The sequence below is a fragment of the Zalophus californianus genome, chromosome 13 (genome assembly GCF_009762305.2).
Source record: "Zalophus californianus isolate mZalCal1 chromosome 13, mZalCal1.pri.v2, whole genome shotgun sequence".
Lineage (NCBI taxonomy): Eukaryota > Metazoa > Chordata > Mammalia > Carnivora > Otariidae > Zalophus > Zalophus californianus.
This window is the reverse complement of record NC_045607.1, coordinates 26,767,604-26,789,327: the sequence shown is the minus strand read 5'-3', so window position 1 is coordinate 26,789,327 and position 21,724 is coordinate 26,767,604. Positions and strand designations below refer to the sequence as shown.

Genomic DNA, 21,724 nt, shown 5'->3' with positions numbered 1-21,724 from the left:
TTCAAATTCGCATAGTAGTAAAATGGTAAGCTTATGGGAACAAATCAGTCCTTTATAGGGTCTTGTTGCTTTAAAAATGAGAGTTGAGCTTAATTACACATAAAAATAAGAGAAGATTAGAGGAAATAAACCACTCTATTGATTGTAGGGTGCAGACTACCTTTTGCATCCATTTAAGAGAATCTGATCATTAAATGTTATCTAAAGACACTTACTCATTCTTAAATAAGTTCACAGATGTATCTCTGATGCTCCTGAGAATGAAATAGAGAGATGTAGTTACTATTTCCACAGTTCAAGAAGGAAAAGACTTAAGGAATAGTGGCCATAGTAAGCAAGCTGAGGAAAGACTCCATGTGAAAATAAGCTTATTAGAATAGATTAAAAATTTGAGAAGCAGTCTATATGATGAAGTCTATATGTTTGTGTGAAGCAACAAATTCTAGGATATTTAACTTGGAAAGTAACCCTTAAAGTGTGAATGAGGTAGTTTAGGAAGAGAACAAACTAGGTTTTGATTGATAAGTTATAAATAAGGCATTAATGAGATTCAAGGGAAATTTTTCTCATTTTGAGCATATGCCTTGAAATGTCTTTCATAAAACATTTCTTGGGCTGTTATAACCAAACTCAAATTGTTTCTCCTTTGTTCAAAACCTTGGAATGACTCCCCAGATGGTCTGTAAAACCCTCCAAGATCTGCCTTACTTCCACACCCTATTTGCTTTGACTTTATTTCTTACTATTCTCTCTTTTGCTTGTATCCTTGAACAAATCTACCACGTAGTAGACACTCAATAAATATTAAATGAATGAAAGAATTATCAGTTGGTCAGATGAGATCACTGGTTCATTATAATATTTTGTGTATGTGTATATATACAGAAATTTTCATTTATCTATTACCAAATACTTTTGCATAGTAGAGAAAGCCTATATGGTCTTAGAGAATACATATATTGTCATAAACACAATGTTGGTAGAACTATGAATGTTAGAGGTGCTGGTGAGGGCTCAGAAGAAAATGAGGAGCATGATACTGGCAATTGGAGGAGATGTGATATAGTTATATAGTGGGAGAAAACTTAGTTGAGTTGTGTGCTACAGTTACGTGGAAAGCATAATTTGTGAGCAGTGAACTTGGGTATTAGCTGAGGAGATTTCAAAGCAGTGTTAAAGGTCTGGACTTGTTTCTCCTTGCTGCTTTTAGTAAAGTGAGAGAGGAAAAGTTGAATTGAGGGAATAACTGCTGAACAAAGAAACCAAAATGATGATTTGGAAAATTCTCAGCCTATCCAGATTGCAAAAGATGATTAAATTAGGAGATTCATTTTTAGGAAAGTCTGTTGTGGAGACTTTCTAAGTCTTACTCTAAAGGTAAGGATTAAAGGTAAAGGGTGCGGCTGGAAAACTTTTGCTAGTGTTAAAGAAATTACGTGTGTGACTCCTGGATCCACTCAGCCATCACAGCACAAACCAGGAATAGACATGAGACCATCCAGAAAAGATATGTGGAGGACCATCTTAACTAATGTCATGGATCCCTGTGTTGTATGCTGGAGACCCACAAGGTTTTTGAAAATGTTCTCTTGGTAGAAACTGCCAGCTTGCACTAAAAGGGACAGAGAGAAGGTGAAATAAAAGGAGGCTGTCAGACTCCCAGAAATCTATAGGCTGATAAAACTGCTCGGCAGCAAACATGTGTTACCCTTCAAAGAAAAGGAAAAATGGATTTTGGCCGGAAGCCATGGGCCTAGAGGTCTGAGGCCAGGCCCACGGTTTGGAGTCCAGGTGCAGAGGCTAGACCCATGAGTGCAGAAACTGGAGCTGTGGACTCAGAGGGTGGAGCCTAATGTCACAGAGGGTTATTACTAAGCCTTGAAACCTTGAAACCTAATGGAGTTGCATAGGACCAGTGACCTCTTTCTTCCTTTCCTTTTGTTTTCTCCCTTTTGGAATGGAAATGTCTCTATTACCATATACCTAGTCTACTATTGTATTTTGGATGCAGATAAACTCATTTTCTAAGTTCATAGGAAACTAATATAAGAATATTTTCTAAATGTATCCTGATATTCCAAACCAGTCTCATTGACTAAATCTCAGCCCTTCAGTTCCCTGTCCCATTTTATTGTCTGCAGAATCCTTGCTTTTCAGATTCAGTGCCTCTGAATTTATGCTCTAAGGGAAGGCAATCCCTTAGAGCATGTGCTAAGAGGAATCCATGATGAGGTACTGTGGTACAGAACCCAAACTGTTAGAAACCAAGAATAGCAAAATGAGGTTAAGATAAACCTAATTACTGGGGCGCCTGTGTGGCTTAGTTGGTTAAGCGACTGCCTTCGGCTCAGGTCATGATCCCGGGGTTCCGGGATCGAGTCCTGCATTGGGCTCCCTACTTGGCGGGAAGCCTGCTTCTCCCTCTCCCACTCCCCCTGCTTGTGTTCCCTTTCTTGCTGTCTCTCTCTCTGTCAAATAAATAAATAAAATCATAAGGAAAAAAAAAAGCTAAACCTAATTCCTTTTTCTTTTAATCTCATCCTTTAAAAATGTCAGTTTGGTGTACATTTTATAATACATACATACAACATACAGTTGTATGTATATATAACTTATAAATTAATTGATAAACACATATTAGTGTCTTAAAACATTTTTTTTTTGGTACCAATAAAGATGCACAGTTAAAAAGTTTTAGAGACCACTGTTCCAAAACATGAGTGCTGGCCAGTCAGCTGTTAGGCAAGGTCTAAACCCCTGGTGCCCAAACCTAATCCTGTTTTGAACTCAGTCCTCAGCTTATAATAAATAAATAGGTAATTTTTCACGAAATGAAATTTGTCATATTTTGCAGTGTGGCATTCTAAGAGTTTATCATTTATCTTTCTGTAGTTGTAAGCACAAACTAGATAATGATCTGTTACTAAGATATACTTTAAATATGTGGCAAATATGTAATATGAAAGTAATGCTTCTTTTTGTAGATTAACATCTTACTGTAGATGTTAAAATTTCAGCCTTAATTTGTTAAGATACTAGCAAACACTAACATTCTGTGCTGGGCTTAGCAAAGTAATGTGCTGGATCTGGCTCCTACTGTTACATGGGAGCTGATTGTGTGCATCTGTCTCTTCTCTGCTCTGCATAGCACCCTGAAATTTACTGTGATGGAAGTATTTACACCATGGAAATGGGAAAATACTATAAATCAGGGCTTTCTTTTCCTTTTCCCACCTGACTGAAGGAGCTTGTTTTGTCCTATAATGACTAATCTTTTTCCAAGTCATACTGTGTGGAACATGGGACTTTCAAATCTTTGTGAAAAAGTATTATATGGTCAGATGTGTTTCAGAAATACTGTATATAGAAATGAACTTTATCAGAGAGTCACAATATATGTATGAACATTCTAAGGTCTCTGGTATTTTATCAGAGTGAAACTATACTTTATATAACTTAGCACTTCTAAAACTTTATAAGTATGTTTACATTAACTTATGTTTGTCTATTAATAACTCATTAAATTAATATTTTCCAGAGTATTCTTTGAGAAATATAGAGATGGATCATGTTTATTACTTACTGACTTAAAATGTGTTTTATTTTCAGCCCTGCCAAGGTAACCCTACTGGGGTCAGTTATCTTCACTTTCCAGCACATGAAGCTTCTGGCAGTATCAAGGCATAACCTTATGTTCCTTTATACCATGTTTCTTGTGGCCACAAAGGTAAGAATTCAAAGTAGTGGTAAATCAGTATTATAAATTCTGTATGACCAGAATTCTGCATACTTGGCAGGTAACAGGAACATTTATTTTTTATTCTTATTACAGTCTAAAAAGGTAAATTTGGGTTGTTTATTCAGTGCATCCATGACTTTCTGAAACAGAGCTCTTGTTTGATTCCTCATTTGACTTATGCCGAGGCTGGGTTGTTTATTCAGCGCATCCATGACTTTCTGAAACAGAGCTCTTGTTTGATTCATTTGACTTATGCCGAGGCTATCAGGAAAGATTTACAGATAGTCTAATAGTATATCGGACGTCAGAGAATGGTGGAAATAGCTATTAGCTGATCAGAGACTGCAGACAGCATTGTCTCATTTGTAAAATGAGGTACTTGTGGTAGGTGTTCTTTGAGGTTCCTTTAAGCTTTAACATTACAAAATTTTTCTAGTAGGTCATATTTGTGCTTAGTCTCTTGTATTATAATTGCCTTGTTGGAAGCTTTATTGTATCTTGAAGATAGGAGATAGTGTGGTGTAAGATCACAGGTTTTGTCGACAGGCAGTCTTAGGTTCAAATCCTAGCTTTGCTATTTAATTCCTGAATAGGCAAGTCACTTCATGTCTCTGAATCCTGATTTCCTCGTCTTCATTGTATGATTGTTGAAAGGATTGGGGATGGTGCATATCCTTCTGTCACTGTGACGCATCTTACGAATTTTATTTGGACCATGAGGCTAATGCTGATTATTGTTATTCTTAACCATTATTAGATATTGTTCCCTATTCAAAAGTAGACAGTTGGTGTTAAAATAAGATTGTTATTTAAGTGTAGAGGAATTGTATAGCTAATTCTGTCTTAGCCTAGGTATTTTTGGTTAAAAACTTACCTATGAAATTCTAAAAGGCAAACCATATATATTATATAAATTTATATCTTAGAAAGAGCCAAGTTGCTATAGGGATCATTTACTATTTTATCAGTAGTCTCTGCAGTGGAGCTGATCTGTGGCTGTAATTCAAGTACTTCAGATATCTGAGGCAGTCTCTTCATATATGTCCTTCTCTTCCAGTCCTCACATTTTGAGCTGTATGTATTTTTTTGTAACAGCTTATTGAGATATATGTTACATACCATAGAATTCATCCATTTAAGTGTATGTTTCAATGTTTTGTTTCGTTTTTTGTGAGTCACAGAATTGTGCGGCTGTCACCATAATCAATATTAAAACATTTTCAGTACTCCAAAAAAAACTATCATGCCCAGTAGCAGTCTTCACATTTTCCCTCAGGCCCTCCAATTGTAGGCAACCACTGTCTATTCTCTAGTGTTTTTGTCTCTATAAATTTGCCTATTCTGACATTTCATGTAATTGGTATCATAAATATGTGGCCTTGTGACTTGTTTCTTTCATTTACTGTAATGTTTTTGAGGTTCATCCATGTTGTAGTATGTATCAGTATATTACTCCTTTTTTATTGCCAAATAATAGTCCATCATATGGATATACCACATTTTGTTTATCCATCATTTGATGGATATTTAGGTTTTATTTTTTGGTTAGTAGGAATAATGAACTCTGAGCATTATTGTACTTTTTCTGTGTGGATATGTATTTCATTTCTTTGGGGTATGTCATATAGAAATGGACTAGATAATATAGTAATTCTGTGTTTAGCCTTTGGGGAACTAATAGACTGGTCTCCATGGTGGTTTCATCATTTTACATTCCCACCAGCAGTGTATGAAAATTCTCATTTCTCATGCCATCATCACTGCTTGTCTTTTTTATTAGAGCCATCCTAGTGGGTGTGAAGTGGCATCTTACCGTGATTTTTATTTAGATTTCCCTTATGACTGATGATGTTGAGCAGCTTTTTCATGTACTTGTTTATAGATCTTCTTTGGAAAAAATGTCTCTTTAGATCACTTGCCCATTTTTAATTGTTTCATTTGTCTCTTTAATGTTGAGTTGTAAGAATTCCTCATATATCTTATTTGCAGATTTTTTTTCCCATTCTGTGGATTGTCTTTCACTTTCTTGGTAATGTTTTTAGAAGCACTAATTTCTAAAATTTTGATGAAGTCCAATTTACCTATTTTCTCTTTTGTTGTGTATGCTTTTGGTGTCATACCTAAGAAACTATTGCTAAATCCAAGGTTAAAAAGATTACCTCTATGTTTTCTTGTACTAGTTTTATAGTTTTAGCTCTAATATTTAGCTCTATGATCTGTTTTGGGTTAATTTTTGGGTATCGTATGAGGAAGGATTCAGTTCAACTTCATTCTTTGATATTCTGTGGATATGTATTTTTACATTCTTGTAGATTCTGTGGATATCTAGTCATCTTAGTATTAATGTGTTGAAAAGACTATTCTTTCCCTCATTGAATTGTCTTGGCACCCTTGCTGAAAATCAGCTGTAAATGTGAGGGTGTTATCATTCTGCTAGTAGCACACTGTCTTAATTATTTTAGCTTTGTAGTTAGTTTTGAAATTGAGAAGTGTGAATCATCTGAATTTGTCCTTTCTAAGGATTGTTTTGACCATTCTGGGTCACTTGCATTTCCATATAAATTTTAGTTTTAACGTCACAGTTTCTACAAATGAGGCCAGCTCATATTTTCTTAGAGATTGCATTGAATCTGCCAAATAAGTTTGGGAGTATTATCACCCTAACACTTTTAAGGCTATCAATCTGTCAATACAGATGTCTTTCCATTTATTAGGTCTTTTAAAATATTTTTTCATGATGTTTTCAGTGTACGAGTTGTATACTCCTTTTGTTAAATTTCTTCCTATTTCTATTTGATGAAGTAGTAAATGTAATTGCTTTTAGTTTTATTTCCAGGTTGTACATTGTAAATGTGTAGAAATAAAATTGATTTTTGATCTTGTATCCTGTAACCTTGCTAATAAACTTGTTAGCTCTAATAGGTTGTCATGGGTTTTTTTGGTGTGGATTCCTTAGGATTTTATGTATTTAAAATCACGTCAACCTCAAATAGAGATGGTTTTACTTTTTTTTTTTTTAAAGACTTATTTATTTGAGAGAGAGAGAGAGAGAGAGAGGCAGAGGGAGAGAGAGAAAATCCTCAAGCAGGCTCCCGGCTGAACACAGAGCCTGACGCAGGGCTTGATCCCAGAACCTTGAGTTCATGACCTGAGCCAAAATCAAGAGTTGTCCACCTAACCAACTGAGCCACCCAGGTGCCCCTACTTCTTTCTTTCCAATCTGCATGTTTTCTATCTAATTTTCTTGTGCAATTGCCCTGGCTAAACAATCTAATACAGTGTTTAATAGAAATAGAACAAACATCCTTGTCTTTTTTCTGGATCTTAGGGAGAAGTCATTTAGTCTTTCACTATTAAGTATGATATTAACGGTGGCTCTTTCATTGATACCCTTCATCAGATTGAGGAAGTTAGTTAGATCCCTTCTATTCCTAGTTTGTTGAGTGTTTTCATCATGAAGGAGTGTTGGGAGCTGTATAATTTCTGAGATTTTCTAACTTTAATCTTTAAAGAAAATGAACGTGTATTGGGGGTTTATTAGTAAGAAGAAGTAGTACGGGTATGTTGAATTTTTTAATTACGAGGATCAGTTTTTGTTGAAGACCTAATTTGTGGAATAAAAAAGAGTTTTTCTTACAGTATTTGCTGGACTTTTGTTCTTTATTATAACACCTAAACTTAAACACCATATTGCAATGCGATAATAACATAGAGTATTGAACTTGTCTCATAATATTTCCCAGCATTTTCCTAATTTTCCACCAACTTCCAAATAGAATGTGCATTTTAACCCATATTTTTTGCCTAAATTCCATTTAGATTTATATTGATTTTTAAATGGCTTGTCATTTGTTTCTGAGTAGCTACTATAGTTTTTCATTTCTTAGATATGAAAAATGGATTTTTTTATTTTGATATAGGGAAAAATTTGGCAGTAATTATTTATTTTTCTTTGCTATTTTCTTGTATTATGTATATAGTCAGGAAATGTGCATTGTCTCTTTGTTTTGGATAATAATCTAGTGTTTTGGCATATACAGAGATGCTAATAAATGTGATTTGTCTTTTCAAAGAGAATAACTCCCCAAAAGTAAAACAAGCACATAGAAGCTGTAATACAAGTTTAAAAATTGTGAATTCTGTAAGAGAAACAGAAAGTGCCCCTACCATTGCTCAATCTGTAGTCTCTCTTTTGATATCTCAACCCACTAGCAGCCACTCTGTGGTAAGCCACGGGAGGTCTCTCTCTTGACATGTGCAGGCTAGTCCTGAGCCAAGGACTTGTGGCACCGTCTCAGACAGACATCTGGATTCTCCTCCCTTGCCCCCCGTGCCTACTCAGTTTCCTCCTATTTGATACCCTGCCCTGCAGATCCAAGTCCATTTAGCTTCACTGCCCTCAGTCTCTGCCACCTCAGTTTCAAGTTCTAGCTTTCTGTTTGAGAAATTGTCCTGAGGCAGAAGTGAGGGTACATGTATGAATCTCTTTATCAGTTACTCTCTTCTCATGATCAGTCTTACACTCTCTGTTGTCAGTGCCCAAAAGTAGTTACCTCTTTTTTTGGTCAAGTTTATGGTATTTATGCCTGGAGTCTAGAACTAGTTATTCTATAGTCAAGGATCTTACTTGATCAGTCTTGTCAGAGGTTTTTGTATATTATCATTCTTTCCAGAGGACCAACTTTTGGTTTTGTTGTTCCTCTCAATCATACTGTTTTACATTGCTGTGTCTCAGGTCACATGTTTTCATGTATATGCTTTTACTGTCATTCAGTTTAAATTCCTCTTTTTTTCCTTTTTTTTTTTTTTTTTTAAGATTTAGCCATTCATTTTAGAGAGAGAGAGAAAGAGAGCACACAAGCGAGTGCAGGGAGGGGCAGAGGGAGAGGGAGAGAGAAACTTCAGCAGACTCCTCGCTGAGTGGGGAGCCGGATGCAGGGCTCACTTCCAGGATCCTGAGATCATGACCTGAACCAAAACCGAGAGTCAGACGCTTAACTGACTGCACCACTCAGGTGCCCCAGTTTAAATTCCTCTTAACATTACAATTTCTTTGATAAAAAATGTTTAAGAGTGTGTTTTAAAATTTCAGACATTAAAAAAATCTTTTAAACTTTTAAAAACTTTTCTTTAACTGCATTATAGACAGTATATGTGGTCTGTCTGTTACTCTCTGGTGTTTGTTGAGACTTCATTTCTATACAAGTATTGATGAGATTTTATAATTACTTGTATATATGAAAAGTAAGTACATTCTTTATTTTGGAGGTGTAAGGAGTCTGCATATATCTCTACATATGCTTGCTCATTATGTTTCAAATATATAGCTACTAATTTTTTCTAAGTCTGATGTATTAATTTTCTTTCTTCCAGAGAGAAGTATGTTAAACTTCTGCCTCCTTCTCTTCTTGTCTCTTTTCCTCCCCCTTATCTTCCTTTCCTTTCTTCCGTAGCCCAAGCAACTGAACATTCAGTGATGTTCAGCCCTTGTAGGGTCCTAGTTTCATTCAAGGAGGACTCACTACTTTTCCAGCTTTCACAAGTCATGTATGATTGTTAAAATCCAAGTCTCAGAGGAAAGAAATAGGTGCCAACTAAGACTGTTGGTATAAAGAAAAGCACACGGGCTTTGGAGTAAGAATGTGAAATCCAGGCTTCACAATTTTGAGCAAGTCATTTATGTTTCTTAAACCTAGAGTTACACATATCCTAAGGGATGTATGGCTCTCTTTTGGCACTAGCTGTACAAAGTCACATTATAAGTGTGATGTATTATGTACCATTGGTTGATCTCACTGTTAATTAGTATAAACATTTTTAAGTTAAACAGGAATATATTATGGGTTAGAATTCAAAATTCACATTTTTTTAAGTTAAGATAAAATATGACATTTTATATTTGGCATGCCTTTGTTTTGAGCTCTGCCAAGTTCACTTTCTTTCATCAGAGATGATCTGAGAAAAGTTTGAGAAGCATGGATTATCTTTTGGCTCTTTGGTATAAGGAGTTATGGTGAAATAGTGTTATTGTGAAATAAAATACAGGGAGACTTGAGTGGTTTAGAGTGATTAAAACTGAAAAGAGGCTGTTGGACTTTGAAATGAAGAGGTATTTGGTGACCTTGGTAAAAGCAGTTGCAGTGGACTGGTAGAGTATAGAAAAATGATTATAATAGACTGAGGTAAATAAGAAGAATTGAAGACAAAGCATAGATACTATTTTAAAGGGATTTGGAGAGAGTATAAATAGAAATAGCTTGGGAAAGCAGTTTGGCAATATCTGACAAAGTTGAGGAGTCACATATTTTGTGACCTGTTAATTCCTTTTCTAGGTATAACCTACAGCAAGCAGTCTCCCAATGTGTGGTACAGAGCCCAACTTCATCATTATCTCTCTCTTTTTTTTTAATTTAAAGATTTTTATTTATTGAGAGAGAGAGAGAATGGTAGAGAGAGAGCATGAGAGGGAGGAAGGTCAGAGGGAGAAGCAGACTCCCTGCTGACCAGCGAGCCTGATGCAGAACTCGATCCTGGGACTCCAGGATCATGACCTGAGTGGAAGGCAGTTGCCCAACCAACTGAGCCCCCAGGCACCCCCATCAGTATCTCTTTTAAAAAATGTTTTAACAAAGTAGCATTTTTTCTTTTAGATCCCTCTAATACCCAAGCTACCGACTTACTCTTTCATGTACTCTGATTTCTTCTTATTATTATATGTGGTCTTTTATTCAGGGTCTCAGATCTTAAAAACTGGACTAAAAGATCTTATACAGAAAGTTAAGCTGACTGATTGACAGTACATTTTCCAGAAATACAAAGGATAACTTCAAAGGGCTGTTACATTTACAAAAAACTTAGGAACAAGCTCTTTAAAAAAATTTTAAATACCTAACTTATTAAATTTAATTTTTTTTAAAGATTTTATTTATTAATTTGCTATAGAGAGAGAGAGTGCGAGAGCAGGAACACAAGCAGGGGGAGTGGGAGAGGGAGAAGCAGACTTCCCGCGGAGCAGGGAGCCGGATGCAGGGCTGGATCCCAGGACCCTGGGATCATGACCTGAGCCGAAGGCAGACGCTTAACGACTGAGCCACCCAGGCGCCCTTAAATTTAATTTTCATACAGTAAAATATACTCATTCTAAGATTACATTTTGATGAGTTCTGACAAATTTATGTACATGCTTAATCATCATAATCAAGATATGGAATATTTCCATTACTTCAGAAAGGTCCTTGTGTACTACTCCAATAAATCCCAACTATTGTTTCTAGCTCCATGGTACCACTTACCCAGTTTCTGTCACTATAATCTTTTTTCAAGTTTCATATAAATGGAATTGTAAATTATGTATCTTTTGTGTCTGGATTCTGTTCAGCATAATGTGTTTTTTTTTTAAAGATTTTATTTTAGAGAGCACAAGCACGAGTGGGGGGAGGGGCAGAGGGACAAGCAGACTCCCCGCTAAGTGGGGAGCCCAACATGGGGCTCGATTCCAGGACCCTGAGATCATGACCTAGCCAAAATCAAGAGTTGGCCGCTTAACCAACTGAGCCACCCAGGTGCCCCTGTTCAACGTAATGTTTTTGAGATTTACCCATGCTGTTGCATATTCCTTTTTATTGCTCAGTAGCATTATACACCCCAGTTTGTTTATCCAGTTATCTTTTGACAGATTTTGGATTGTTTCTAGTTTTTTATTTTTCCAATAAGGTTATTACGAATAAAGTTGCTATGAACACATGTACTTTGTGTGGACATGTATTTTCATTTCTCTTGGATAAATGACTAGGAGTGGAATTACTGGGTCATATGGAAAGCATATGTTTAATGTTTAAAAAAACTGGCACACTGTTTTTCAAAATGGTTGTACCCATCAACATTACTATCAGCAATGTATGAGAGTTCCAGTTGTTCTACATCCTTGCCAATATTTGTTGTCAGTTCTTAGCCGTTTTCTATATATGTAGTGGTATCTCACTGTAGGTTTTTTTTGTTTTTTTTTGCATTTCTCTGATAAACTAAAGATTTGAGCATGTTTTCCTATGCTTATTGGGTATTTATATTATTGTTAAGCAGTGTTTGTTCCAATCTTTGCCCATTTTTGAAAATTGGATGGCTTGTCTTCTTACTGAGTTGTAACAGTTTTCTGTATATTCAGGATACCAATCATTTGTGAGATATATGAATTGCAAATATTTTTCTCCTAGTTTGTGGCTTTCTTTTTTGTTTCGTTAATATTGTCTTTAGAAGAGAAGTTTTTAGTTTTGATGAAGTTCAATTTATGAAATTTTCCTTTTGTGGTCCTGCTTTTTGTGTACTATGTAAGTAATCCTTCCATACCCCAGGGTTGTGAGGATTTTTCACCTGTATTTTCTTCTTACAGTTTTTGCCTTTATATTTAGGTATGTGATCCATTTCAAATTAAGTTTTATGATTGGCATAAAATAAGGGTCAGATTTATTTTTTCCATATGAACACGAGTTTGTTCCAGCACTATTTGTTGAAAAGACTGTCTTTTCCTTCATTGAATTATATTGGCACCTTTGTTGAATATCAATTGCCCTTATATGTATGGGTCTATTTCTGGACTGTATTCTGTTCCATTGATTTATATGTCTATCTTTAACCAATACCAAATTGTTTTATGTAACTATAATTTTATAATAAGTCTTGAAATCAAATAGTGTAAGTACTTCAAATTTATTCTTTCTTAATATTTCTTTCGATGTTTTAGGTGTTTTACATTTTCATATAAGTGTTAAGATTAGGTTGTCACTTTCTACAAAAAAAACCCAACATGGCTTCTAGGATTGTGATTGAGATTGTGTTGTGTTCATAGATCCATTTGGGAGAAATAATATCTTAAAAATATTGAACCTGCCAGTCTATCCATATGGTATATTTCTCTGTTTATTTAGGTCTTCTTAATTTTTTGTGTTTTCATTGTTTTACATATATTTTGTTAAATTTGAATTTATCCTGAAGTAGTTCGTATTTTTAGATGCCTTTATAAATAGTAATTTAAAAATTTTCAATTTTACAGTTTACATTGCTTGTATGTAGATATACTGTTGATTCTTGTATGTTTTTCTTGTATTCTATGACCTTTCTAAATTTACTTATTCTGGTATATTTTGTGTAGATTTCTTAACATTGTCTACATATACAATCTTGTCTATAATTTTTTACTTTTTCTTTTTTAATATGGATGCTGTTTATTTCTTTTTATTGCCTTATTGTTCTGGCTAGAACCTCTAGTACAATGGTGAATAGAAATGGTGAGTGAGAGTGGACATCTTTGTCTTGTTCCTAACCTTAGTGGGAAAACATTCATCATACATTAAGTATGATGTGAGCTGTAAGTTCTTAATCAGTATACTTTATCAGGTTGAGGAAATTCCCTTATATTCCTAATTTGGTGAGAATTTTTATCATGAATTGGTTTGGAATTTTGTTAAATGCTTTGTTCTGTATTGGTTGAGGTGATCCTATGGTTTTTTTTCCTCCTGTATTCTGTTAATATAGTAGATTACATTGATTTTAAAAAATGTTGTATCAACCTTTCATTTCCGTGACAAACCCCATTTGGCTATGATGTATCCTTTTTGTATGTTGCTAGATTCAATTAGCTGATATTTTGAAAAGATTTTTTTCCAGTGTGTTCATGAAGGATATTGATTTGCAGTTTTCTTTGTAGTTTCTTTGTCTGGTTTTTGTATCAGCATAACACTTGGCTCATTAAGTAAGTTGAGAAGTGTTTGATTCTCTATTCTCTGAAAGCATTTATGTAGGTTTGATATTATTTCTTGGTTAAGTGTTTGATATAAGACTATTCAGATTTTCTATTTTACTTGTGTTCATTTTGGTAAATTGTATTTTTCAAGGAATTTGCCATTTTGCTTAAATTTTTTATTTTATTGGCATGAAATTTTTCATGGCAGTTCTTTGTTACCCTTTTAATGTCTGTAGAATTTGTAGTAATGTCTCCACTTTAGTTTCTGGTATTGGTTATTTGTATCTTCTCTCTCTCTCTTTTTAAATCCATCCTGCTAGATGTTTATCAATGTCATTGATTTATTGGAAAGACCCAGCCGTTAGTGTCATTGTTTTCTGTTTGATATTTCACTAATTTCAGGTCTATACTCTGTCCTTCCTTGTGCTTACTCTGGGCTTTCTTTATTGTTTTTCTATAAAGAAAAGGTTGATAAGTTTGAGTCTGTAACACTTTTTTAAAAAGTTGCATGGAAGAAAGCACCATGGACAAAGTAAAAATATAGCTGTCAAACTGTGATGGAAGTACTTGCAACATATATCACAGAGGCGTATATTTGTAATACATAACAACCTCTTAAAAATTAAGGGATACTGGGCCAAAAACCTGATAGAAAAATTAAAAGGAAGCTGTCAACAGACAATTCACACAGAGCAGATATGATGTCTTTCAAACATGTGCAAAGCGCAACACTCATCATTTGAGAAATATTAATGAAAATAACACTAGATATCATTTCTCATTTATCTGGCTGGCAGAATTTAAAAAGTCTGGCTCTGTGTTCTCTCTGCAAGGCTATGGAGAATCAGGCACTCTTGGAATTTTTCATTTTCAGTGTTTTTTGGATATTCTTGCATGTTTGTTTTTCTCTTCAACTTTTTCCAGCCATTTTTTCATATTGATATGAACTTTAATAGCAATTTGTCTTAACTCCATAAAAAAACTTGGTATTTTTTTATTGAGATAGTGTTAAATTTATAAATTAACTTAAGGAGGAAGTTATATTACATAGAGAAACAGTGAAACAAGAGTGAGGACAGAGCTATGAGATTGTTTAATACTTAGAGAAAGAGGATTCAGAATGGGAAACTGGAAAGAAGTTGTTAGTCAAGCAAGGGAAAAACCAAGATATGATTTTAGGAAGGATGGACTGGGGAGTTGTGCTGAATGCTGTTGAGAGGCATATTCAGATATTATGTTACTGAAAACGTGAATGAGGGACAGTGTTATTAGGCCCTTTGAGGGATACATATGGGCATATAAACTTTGAATAAGACCCAGACTCTGTCCTTAAGATGTTATGAAGAGAAATAGGAGAAAGAGAAATATGAGACATGTACATTCTACTCTTAACCTTATGAGGATAGGGACTAGGTTTGTTTTATTTATCACTGCATCCCTGGCAGTGTGTCTAGTATTTGTGGTAGCTTTTAAATATATATTTGTTGACTGCTAAATGGTCAAAAGCCTCTTTTAGAGGTCTCTCTGTATTGAATTTTTCCATACTTAATTATCTAAGACTATACTATCAGAAATGAACAATTCATTTACCCAGTTTATTGAAAAGGACATTTATAAAAATGGGAATCTTAAAATTTTAATTTATTTGACAGTCATCAGGTTAATAATTACTGATGCCTGAGTGAGTGACATCACCAATGAAGAAAGCATAGATGACCAGAAAACATGGTTGAATATGCCACTTGCCATTGGGAGATCATTCAAAGACAAGGAGATTTTCACTGGAGGTTGTCCAAAGGGCTTAATGGAGTAGACACATGAGTTGCCCTGCAAAGGATTGTTTGGATCTGGGGACTTAAAGACAGGAAGTATGTTCTGGCTGGAAAGAGAGTAATAATGCAAATTTTGCTTATATAGATTCTTTCAGTTGTTCATGTGAGGTAGAAACTATGTTTATTCATTGTACTCTCTATTCTAGGCTCTGTAGAGGATCTAAAAGTACATTAAGTACTGTTTGTGCCTTTAAAGAACTTAGACTGTATGTCACATTTTTCTGGGCATCTTTGACATGATATAACATGAGATATTACATAAAGAATGTGGTGGAGCTTTAAACAGTTTCTTTACCTGAATTATATTATAGGATATTATAGGATATGTTGTAAATATCAGATTGTCTTTAGGGTTTCTACTTTCTTTTCTTTCTTTCCTTTTTAAGCAAGAGACTGGGAAGTCAAATGCTATTTAATTTAGGTATTATGCTTTTTCTGTTAATAGTTTGCTAAATAAGGAGACAGTTTTATATTTTATTTGTAAAAGAATAAGGGTTCATTCCATTTGTCACCATTATATTTGTGTCACCTTGCTGAATCAAGACCTGGTAAGAGGCTGAATTCACAGAAGTTTGTCCTTGAACCTCATAAGTCTATCTCAGCAGTAATTTCTGATGCCAGCAATACTTCTCAGCTGAGTGATGAGTCTACTGGGAGTGGAGATTCTATTAAAACACTTGACTTTGAAAAATACTATAATTCGTGTACTCAGGAAATACTTTAGATCCTGACAATCTTCTCTTTTAGTGTTTGTAAAAAGACATTGCTGTTTTCCTGACAGTGGACCACTGTTTTTAACTGAATTCTTTTATTTGTTATTGACAGTCCATGAAGTCAAGCTATGATCAAGGTAATTATGCTAGTACACCTTATTGTAACTATTTATTCTAAAGAATAATTTAATATAGAGAAGTTCTTCTTAGATCTTACCCAATAATGACATAAACTTGTAGATTAACATTATATTTAGACTCTTCTTTCTCTGTATTCTCTCTCCAGGTGACCACATTCATATTCATGCCTTTACCTTTTACTTGTATGGTAATGACTTCCAAATCTGTATCTCATACCTAAATCTTTGTGACTAGACCTCCATTACTGCATTTACTCTTTTACTGTTCTGTAATTACTGATTTACTCTGTCTCTGACCAGCCTGTCTCTGACTAGTCTGTAAGGACTTTCAGGGCACGGACTACATTCAACTTTTTTCTGGCAGCCAGGTGTAATGCACAAGCAGATTATTTTAATCCTGTTGATAGTTGCTTTTAGGTTTTGTTCATGCTGTTCTGTTTTGGGTTTGCCCTTCTAGAATGTGACCCTTTTGGGTCTCAGTTTAAACCTGAGGTATATTCCTTGGCAGTTCCACTTTGGCTGGCCTTGAACTCCAGCCTTCAGCGGGCTGCTGAAGTGTCTGATCAGCTTTTAGCCTTCCAACTGTTGCTCTCTGCTAGGTTTTTGAAATCTCTTTTGCACAGTTTTGGGTTGGTAAACTTCTCAAGAGCAAGTTATGTGTGGATCTTTGGGCTTACTTTTTTGTGATTCTCTCCTCTTTGAGTTGTATTGCCCTCAAGTCCCAGATGCTTTGGCCTTCTCACACTGCAGCCTTTGTCTCCTTAGCCCATTTGGGACTTGTGTTTGCTATGAATTGACACGTATCATTAAAAGAAAAAAGCCAAGTTGAATGTGGAGCTCACCTTACTCAGTTAACTTTCTTTTAGGGATCATAACCCTATTAGGTTCAGCCTGATTTGTTATTCTCCGGTGCTTTTTAATGGTTGTTTTGTGTATTTGTTTTTTATATTGATTTTGGTGAGAGACTGGGTTTGATATAAGACATTTTTTTTAGTCATGGCTGGCTTGGAGCCCATGTGCATGCATTTTTTAAAAAGTTTGTTATTTTGTTTATTTTTATTGAGGTCAAAGTCACAAAACAATCAACTATTTCGTAGTATACAATTCTGTGACATTTTATACATTCATAACGTGTGTGCATGCATTTTTAATTTATCTAAATGTAGTACACTATAGCTCTTGTTCTTTGTCTCATTTTCACCTAACAGTATTTTTAAGAATTTTTCCATTTTACTTTTCTATTACTATTAACAGTTGCACAGTATGCATTTCACTTATGCGTTCTTCTTGATGGACACCTATTCTGTCTCCCAACTCCTCACTACCTAGACAACATTGCAGTTAGTAAGAATTTTATTCTTGATTCCATTTTCCTCAAACAAATAGATTAGGTAGGGGTCTCTTGTGGAGATTTGATTCCAAAAATTTCTAATTTGATTCATTATCTTCGATCTGCTAGAGGAATTGTCTTTTGGAAATTCTTGGGCTTTTTGGAACCATTTTAGTCCTTAACATTCTCCCCTCAGATCCATTTTGGTACCAATCTAATTTTTTGAGTAAATCTGAACATCTCTGAACACTGTGCATTTGCCAGATAAAGAATTGGTAGCACTTTATATTCCACCTCTTAATGTCTTGATGCTTTGTATATAAATATACATGTGGGAAAAATTGGATGAATTAGAGACTTTCTACTCTCCCTCCTAAGGGTAGTATTCTGCAATTTACTGAAAGTCTGTGACTTTAGATAATGATAGAATGCAGTGTATTAGTGATTGAGCTCAAAATCTGGGTGTTCCAAACTGCTTTATTGCTTATTAGTTCTGTGACTTTGGGCAAGTTACTGAACCTATCAGTCTTGGTTCACATCTCTATGCTGAGAGTAATAGTGGAGTAATTGGTGGGTTAAATTTAAAGAGGATAAGATCATATAGACACTTATCAAAGTTCTGGCACGTGTTAAGAGCATAGTAATGGTAGCTGTTATTGGTTGTTTGGTATAGGCCATAGATGATATTTTATCTTCCTATTTCCTATGAATACTAACTGTATTTTTGTGGTTATACTGCTCATTTGGCACCCAAAAATATGGTAACTTGTATTATTATTATTAATGAGTTATGTGCTTTTGCTTTGGTTAAGTATAAACTTGTAGAGAACAGAGATTTTCTAGAACCTAGCTGAGTTTGCTTCTTCTAAAGATTAAAGAATGCGTTTTAGCTCAGAAGTAAACCCATGCGTGTATAGTCAATTAATTTATGACAAAGGGGCCAAGAATATACCGTGGGGGAAAGATGGTTTCTTCAATAAATGGTGCAGGGAAAACTGGAGAGCCACATGCAAAAGGATGAAACTGGACCACTATCTTACACCATACACAAAAATTAACTCAAAATGGATTAAAGAACCAAAACCATAAAACTCCTGGAAGAAAATATAGGTGGTAAGCTCCTTGACATCAGTCTTGGCTATTTTTTGGATCTGACACCTAAAGCAAAGGACATCAAAAGCAAAAATAAACAAGTGGAACTACATTAAACTAAAAAACTGCACAGCAAAGAAAAAAAAAACTGCACAGCAAAGGAAACTGTTAGCAATATGAAAGGGCAACCTACTGAATGGGAGAAAATATTAGGAAATCATATATCTGATAAGTGGGTAATATCCAGAATACATAAAGGACTCATACAACTGAATAGCAAAAAACCCAACAATCCAATTAAAAAATGGATATCTCTGAATAGATAATTTTCCAGAGACATATAGATGGCCAACAGGTACATGAAAAGATGCTCAGCATCACTGATAATCAGGAAATGCAAACAAAACCACAAAGAGATATCACCTCACAACTGTCAGATGGCTGTTATCAAAAAGACAAGAAATAACAAGTGTTGGTGAGGATGTGGAGAAAAGGGAACCCTGTGCACTGTTGGTGGGAATGTAAGTTGGTGCAACCGCTATGCAAAACAGTATGGAAGTTCCTCAAAAAATTAATAGAACTACCATATGATCTAGCAGTTCCACTCTGGATATTTATCTGAAAAAAATGAAGACACTAATTAAAAAAGATAGATGCACCCCCATGTTCATTCCAGCATTATTTACAATAGCCAGGATAATAGAAACAACATGTCAGTTGATGGATGAACGGATGAAGAAGATGTAATATATGTGTGTGTATGTGTATATATATATTTATACAATGGAATATTCAATAAAAAGAATGAAATCTTGCCATTTGCGACAACATGGATGGATCTTGAGTACGTTATGCTAAGTGAAATAACTCAGAGAAAAGCAAATCCTACATGATTTCACTTACATGTGGAATCTAAAAAACAAAACAATGCGCAAACAAAACAAAACTTCTAAATATAAGGAATAGATTGGTGGCTGCCAGAGGTAGGGGGTTGGGGGAGTGAAATGGATAAAGGGACTCAAAAGGTACAAACTTCTGGTTATAAGTCATGGGGATGTAATGTGCAGCATAATGACTATAGTTAATAATAGTGTATTGCATATTTGAAAGCTGCTAAGAGTAAATTTTAAAAGTGCTCATCACACGAGATTTGTAACTATATGGTGACCTATTGTGATGATCACTTTGCAATATATACAAATATTGAATCATGTTTTATACATGAAACTGTGTCAGTTATACCTCAATAAAAATTTTTTTTAAGAGTAAAAAATAAGAATGTGTTTTTAATCTTTCTCCCTTTTTAAATTTATTTCTCTTCTCGGTTTTGAGAAGTAGGAAACATTTGTATTTCAATTCAAAACTGAACTTTTTTTTCCAGATAACCATGATGATTACAGAGACTGCTACTGTGCCTTTCGCTCCTTTTGAGGATACATTGAGTCGGATGCTGTTTGGCTGGCAGCAGCAGTTTTCATCATGTGAAAAGAAAAGTGAAACAAAATCATCTTTTAATGGTACTGGTTCATCGACCTCAAAACCTATAGCTGTTGCTTCAGATACTGTTAAAAAGAAACATACTAAGAAGTCTGAGTAAATTTACTTTATGAGCTCTAAAGGAAGAAATTTTTTTTCTTATCTACCTGTCTGATTGTGATAAATATTTCTGTGTAAATGATGTGAAATAAAGATTACATATAAGGAATGGAGGTGACAAAAAGAAAGAACTTCATTCTGTTTCAGGGAGATTGTCTCTTTCTGGATTGTAATTCTTGAGTGTTTTGAGTGTATCATGTGAAATTGTTTTCCTAAGTTATATATAAAAGATTCTGTTGATTATTTTCATAGTTTTATATTGATAAAGGAGGCTAGATTTTTTCCTAATGTTAGAAAAAGTAAACTTACTATCATTGCAAAATAATAAAAATTAAAGCCTTTGTTTTATTTAGATATCTTCATACACATTTTTAATAGAATCTGAGCTTTAGTTCAGCAAAATTAAACTTATACTTAACATTACTATTATAATTCCTAGATATGAAATACAATTCCTATTTAACTTTGAGCACTGGGAAAAGTAAACCTTACCTGAACCACTTTATATTGTGAATGAAAATAAATGACTAGTTTATATTTCAAATATAAACATTGTATTTTTTAACCCACATTAAATGGAAAATATTTGAAATTTTACTTAACTTTTTAAATAGTATTTTTCAGCAAGAACAGAGTATTGGTATGAGTCATGATCTGAAGTCTATTTCATGCCCTTGTTTATAATGTTCCTTTTTCTCCAGATAAAATTAGGGGTATAATTTTTAATAAATTACTAAGCCCATGTTTTGCTTTGTAAGTTTCATTTTAGGAGCTTATTTTTTTCTCTCTTAAAACACATTCGTTTTAACTGTAGAAGAAATTCTTCTTGTCAGCATTTCACATATTCTTAACTTCATTCTTAGCTGGTCTGGATACAGTGATGGCAGTATCTTTAATGATTCGGCATTTCAGTTCAAAAATTTTCCCTTGTGTCTCCTTTCTACTGGGTACTTTTCAGTTTTCTAGTTGAATGTCTCTTACTAGTTTGCATATGTTTGTGTTATATTTTAATCTACATCTACATATATTATTTTATTTTAAATTAAAACTAATTACCCTTATGTGGAAATGTGCAGTTCTAATGAGAATTGTCCTTGGGCATTTGATATTAACCAGCTAACCAAGAAGAAGCATAAACTAAAACCTCATACAGTAGTCCATTTGAGTGAAGAATGATGTTAAATCTGTCCTTATTGGAGAAAAAGAAGAAGAAAGGATGATAATGTTAAATTTTCTTGCTTTATTTCTAGCTTAAAAATCTAGTTATAATTTTAAAATACTGTGACTAACATGATTTTTTTCTACCAAGACCATGAACCTACCTTCAAAGAGTTAGTATGTACATAAGGCATTTGGGGATGGCCTAGAAGTACTCAAATCACACTGAAATTAGAAATTTTTTGTTTTAAAAATTTTTTAATATAAACACCAGCAAGGTACTATACTTTTACTTGTTAAATCAAAAAAGATTTTGGAGGGGGGGAGGACCTTTGATAGCCTTGGGATGCTAAGAAGTTTACTTTTAATATTGTAACAGAAAGCATTA

The 21,724-nt window shown here is 34.3% G+C and overlaps 1 protein-coding gene across 1 annotated transcript in view; it reads left to right on the top strand.

Moving 5' to 3' along the window:
- The window catches only part of TMEM38B (transmembrane protein 38B), a 55,740-nt gene extending 35,220 nt beyond the window's left edge, over positions 1-20,520 (top strand). The window contains exons 5-6 of the mRNA XM_027616679.2: positions 3,610-3,727; positions 19,964-20,520. Of these exons, the coding sequence (XP_027472480.1) occupies positions 3,610-3,727; positions 19,964-20,179 (334 nt within the window). The 3' untranslated portion in view covers positions 20,180-20,520. The remainder of the gene's footprint in view (positions 1-3,609; positions 3,728-19,963) is intronic.
- The last annotated feature ends 1,204 nt before the right edge of the window (positions 20,521-21,724 follow it).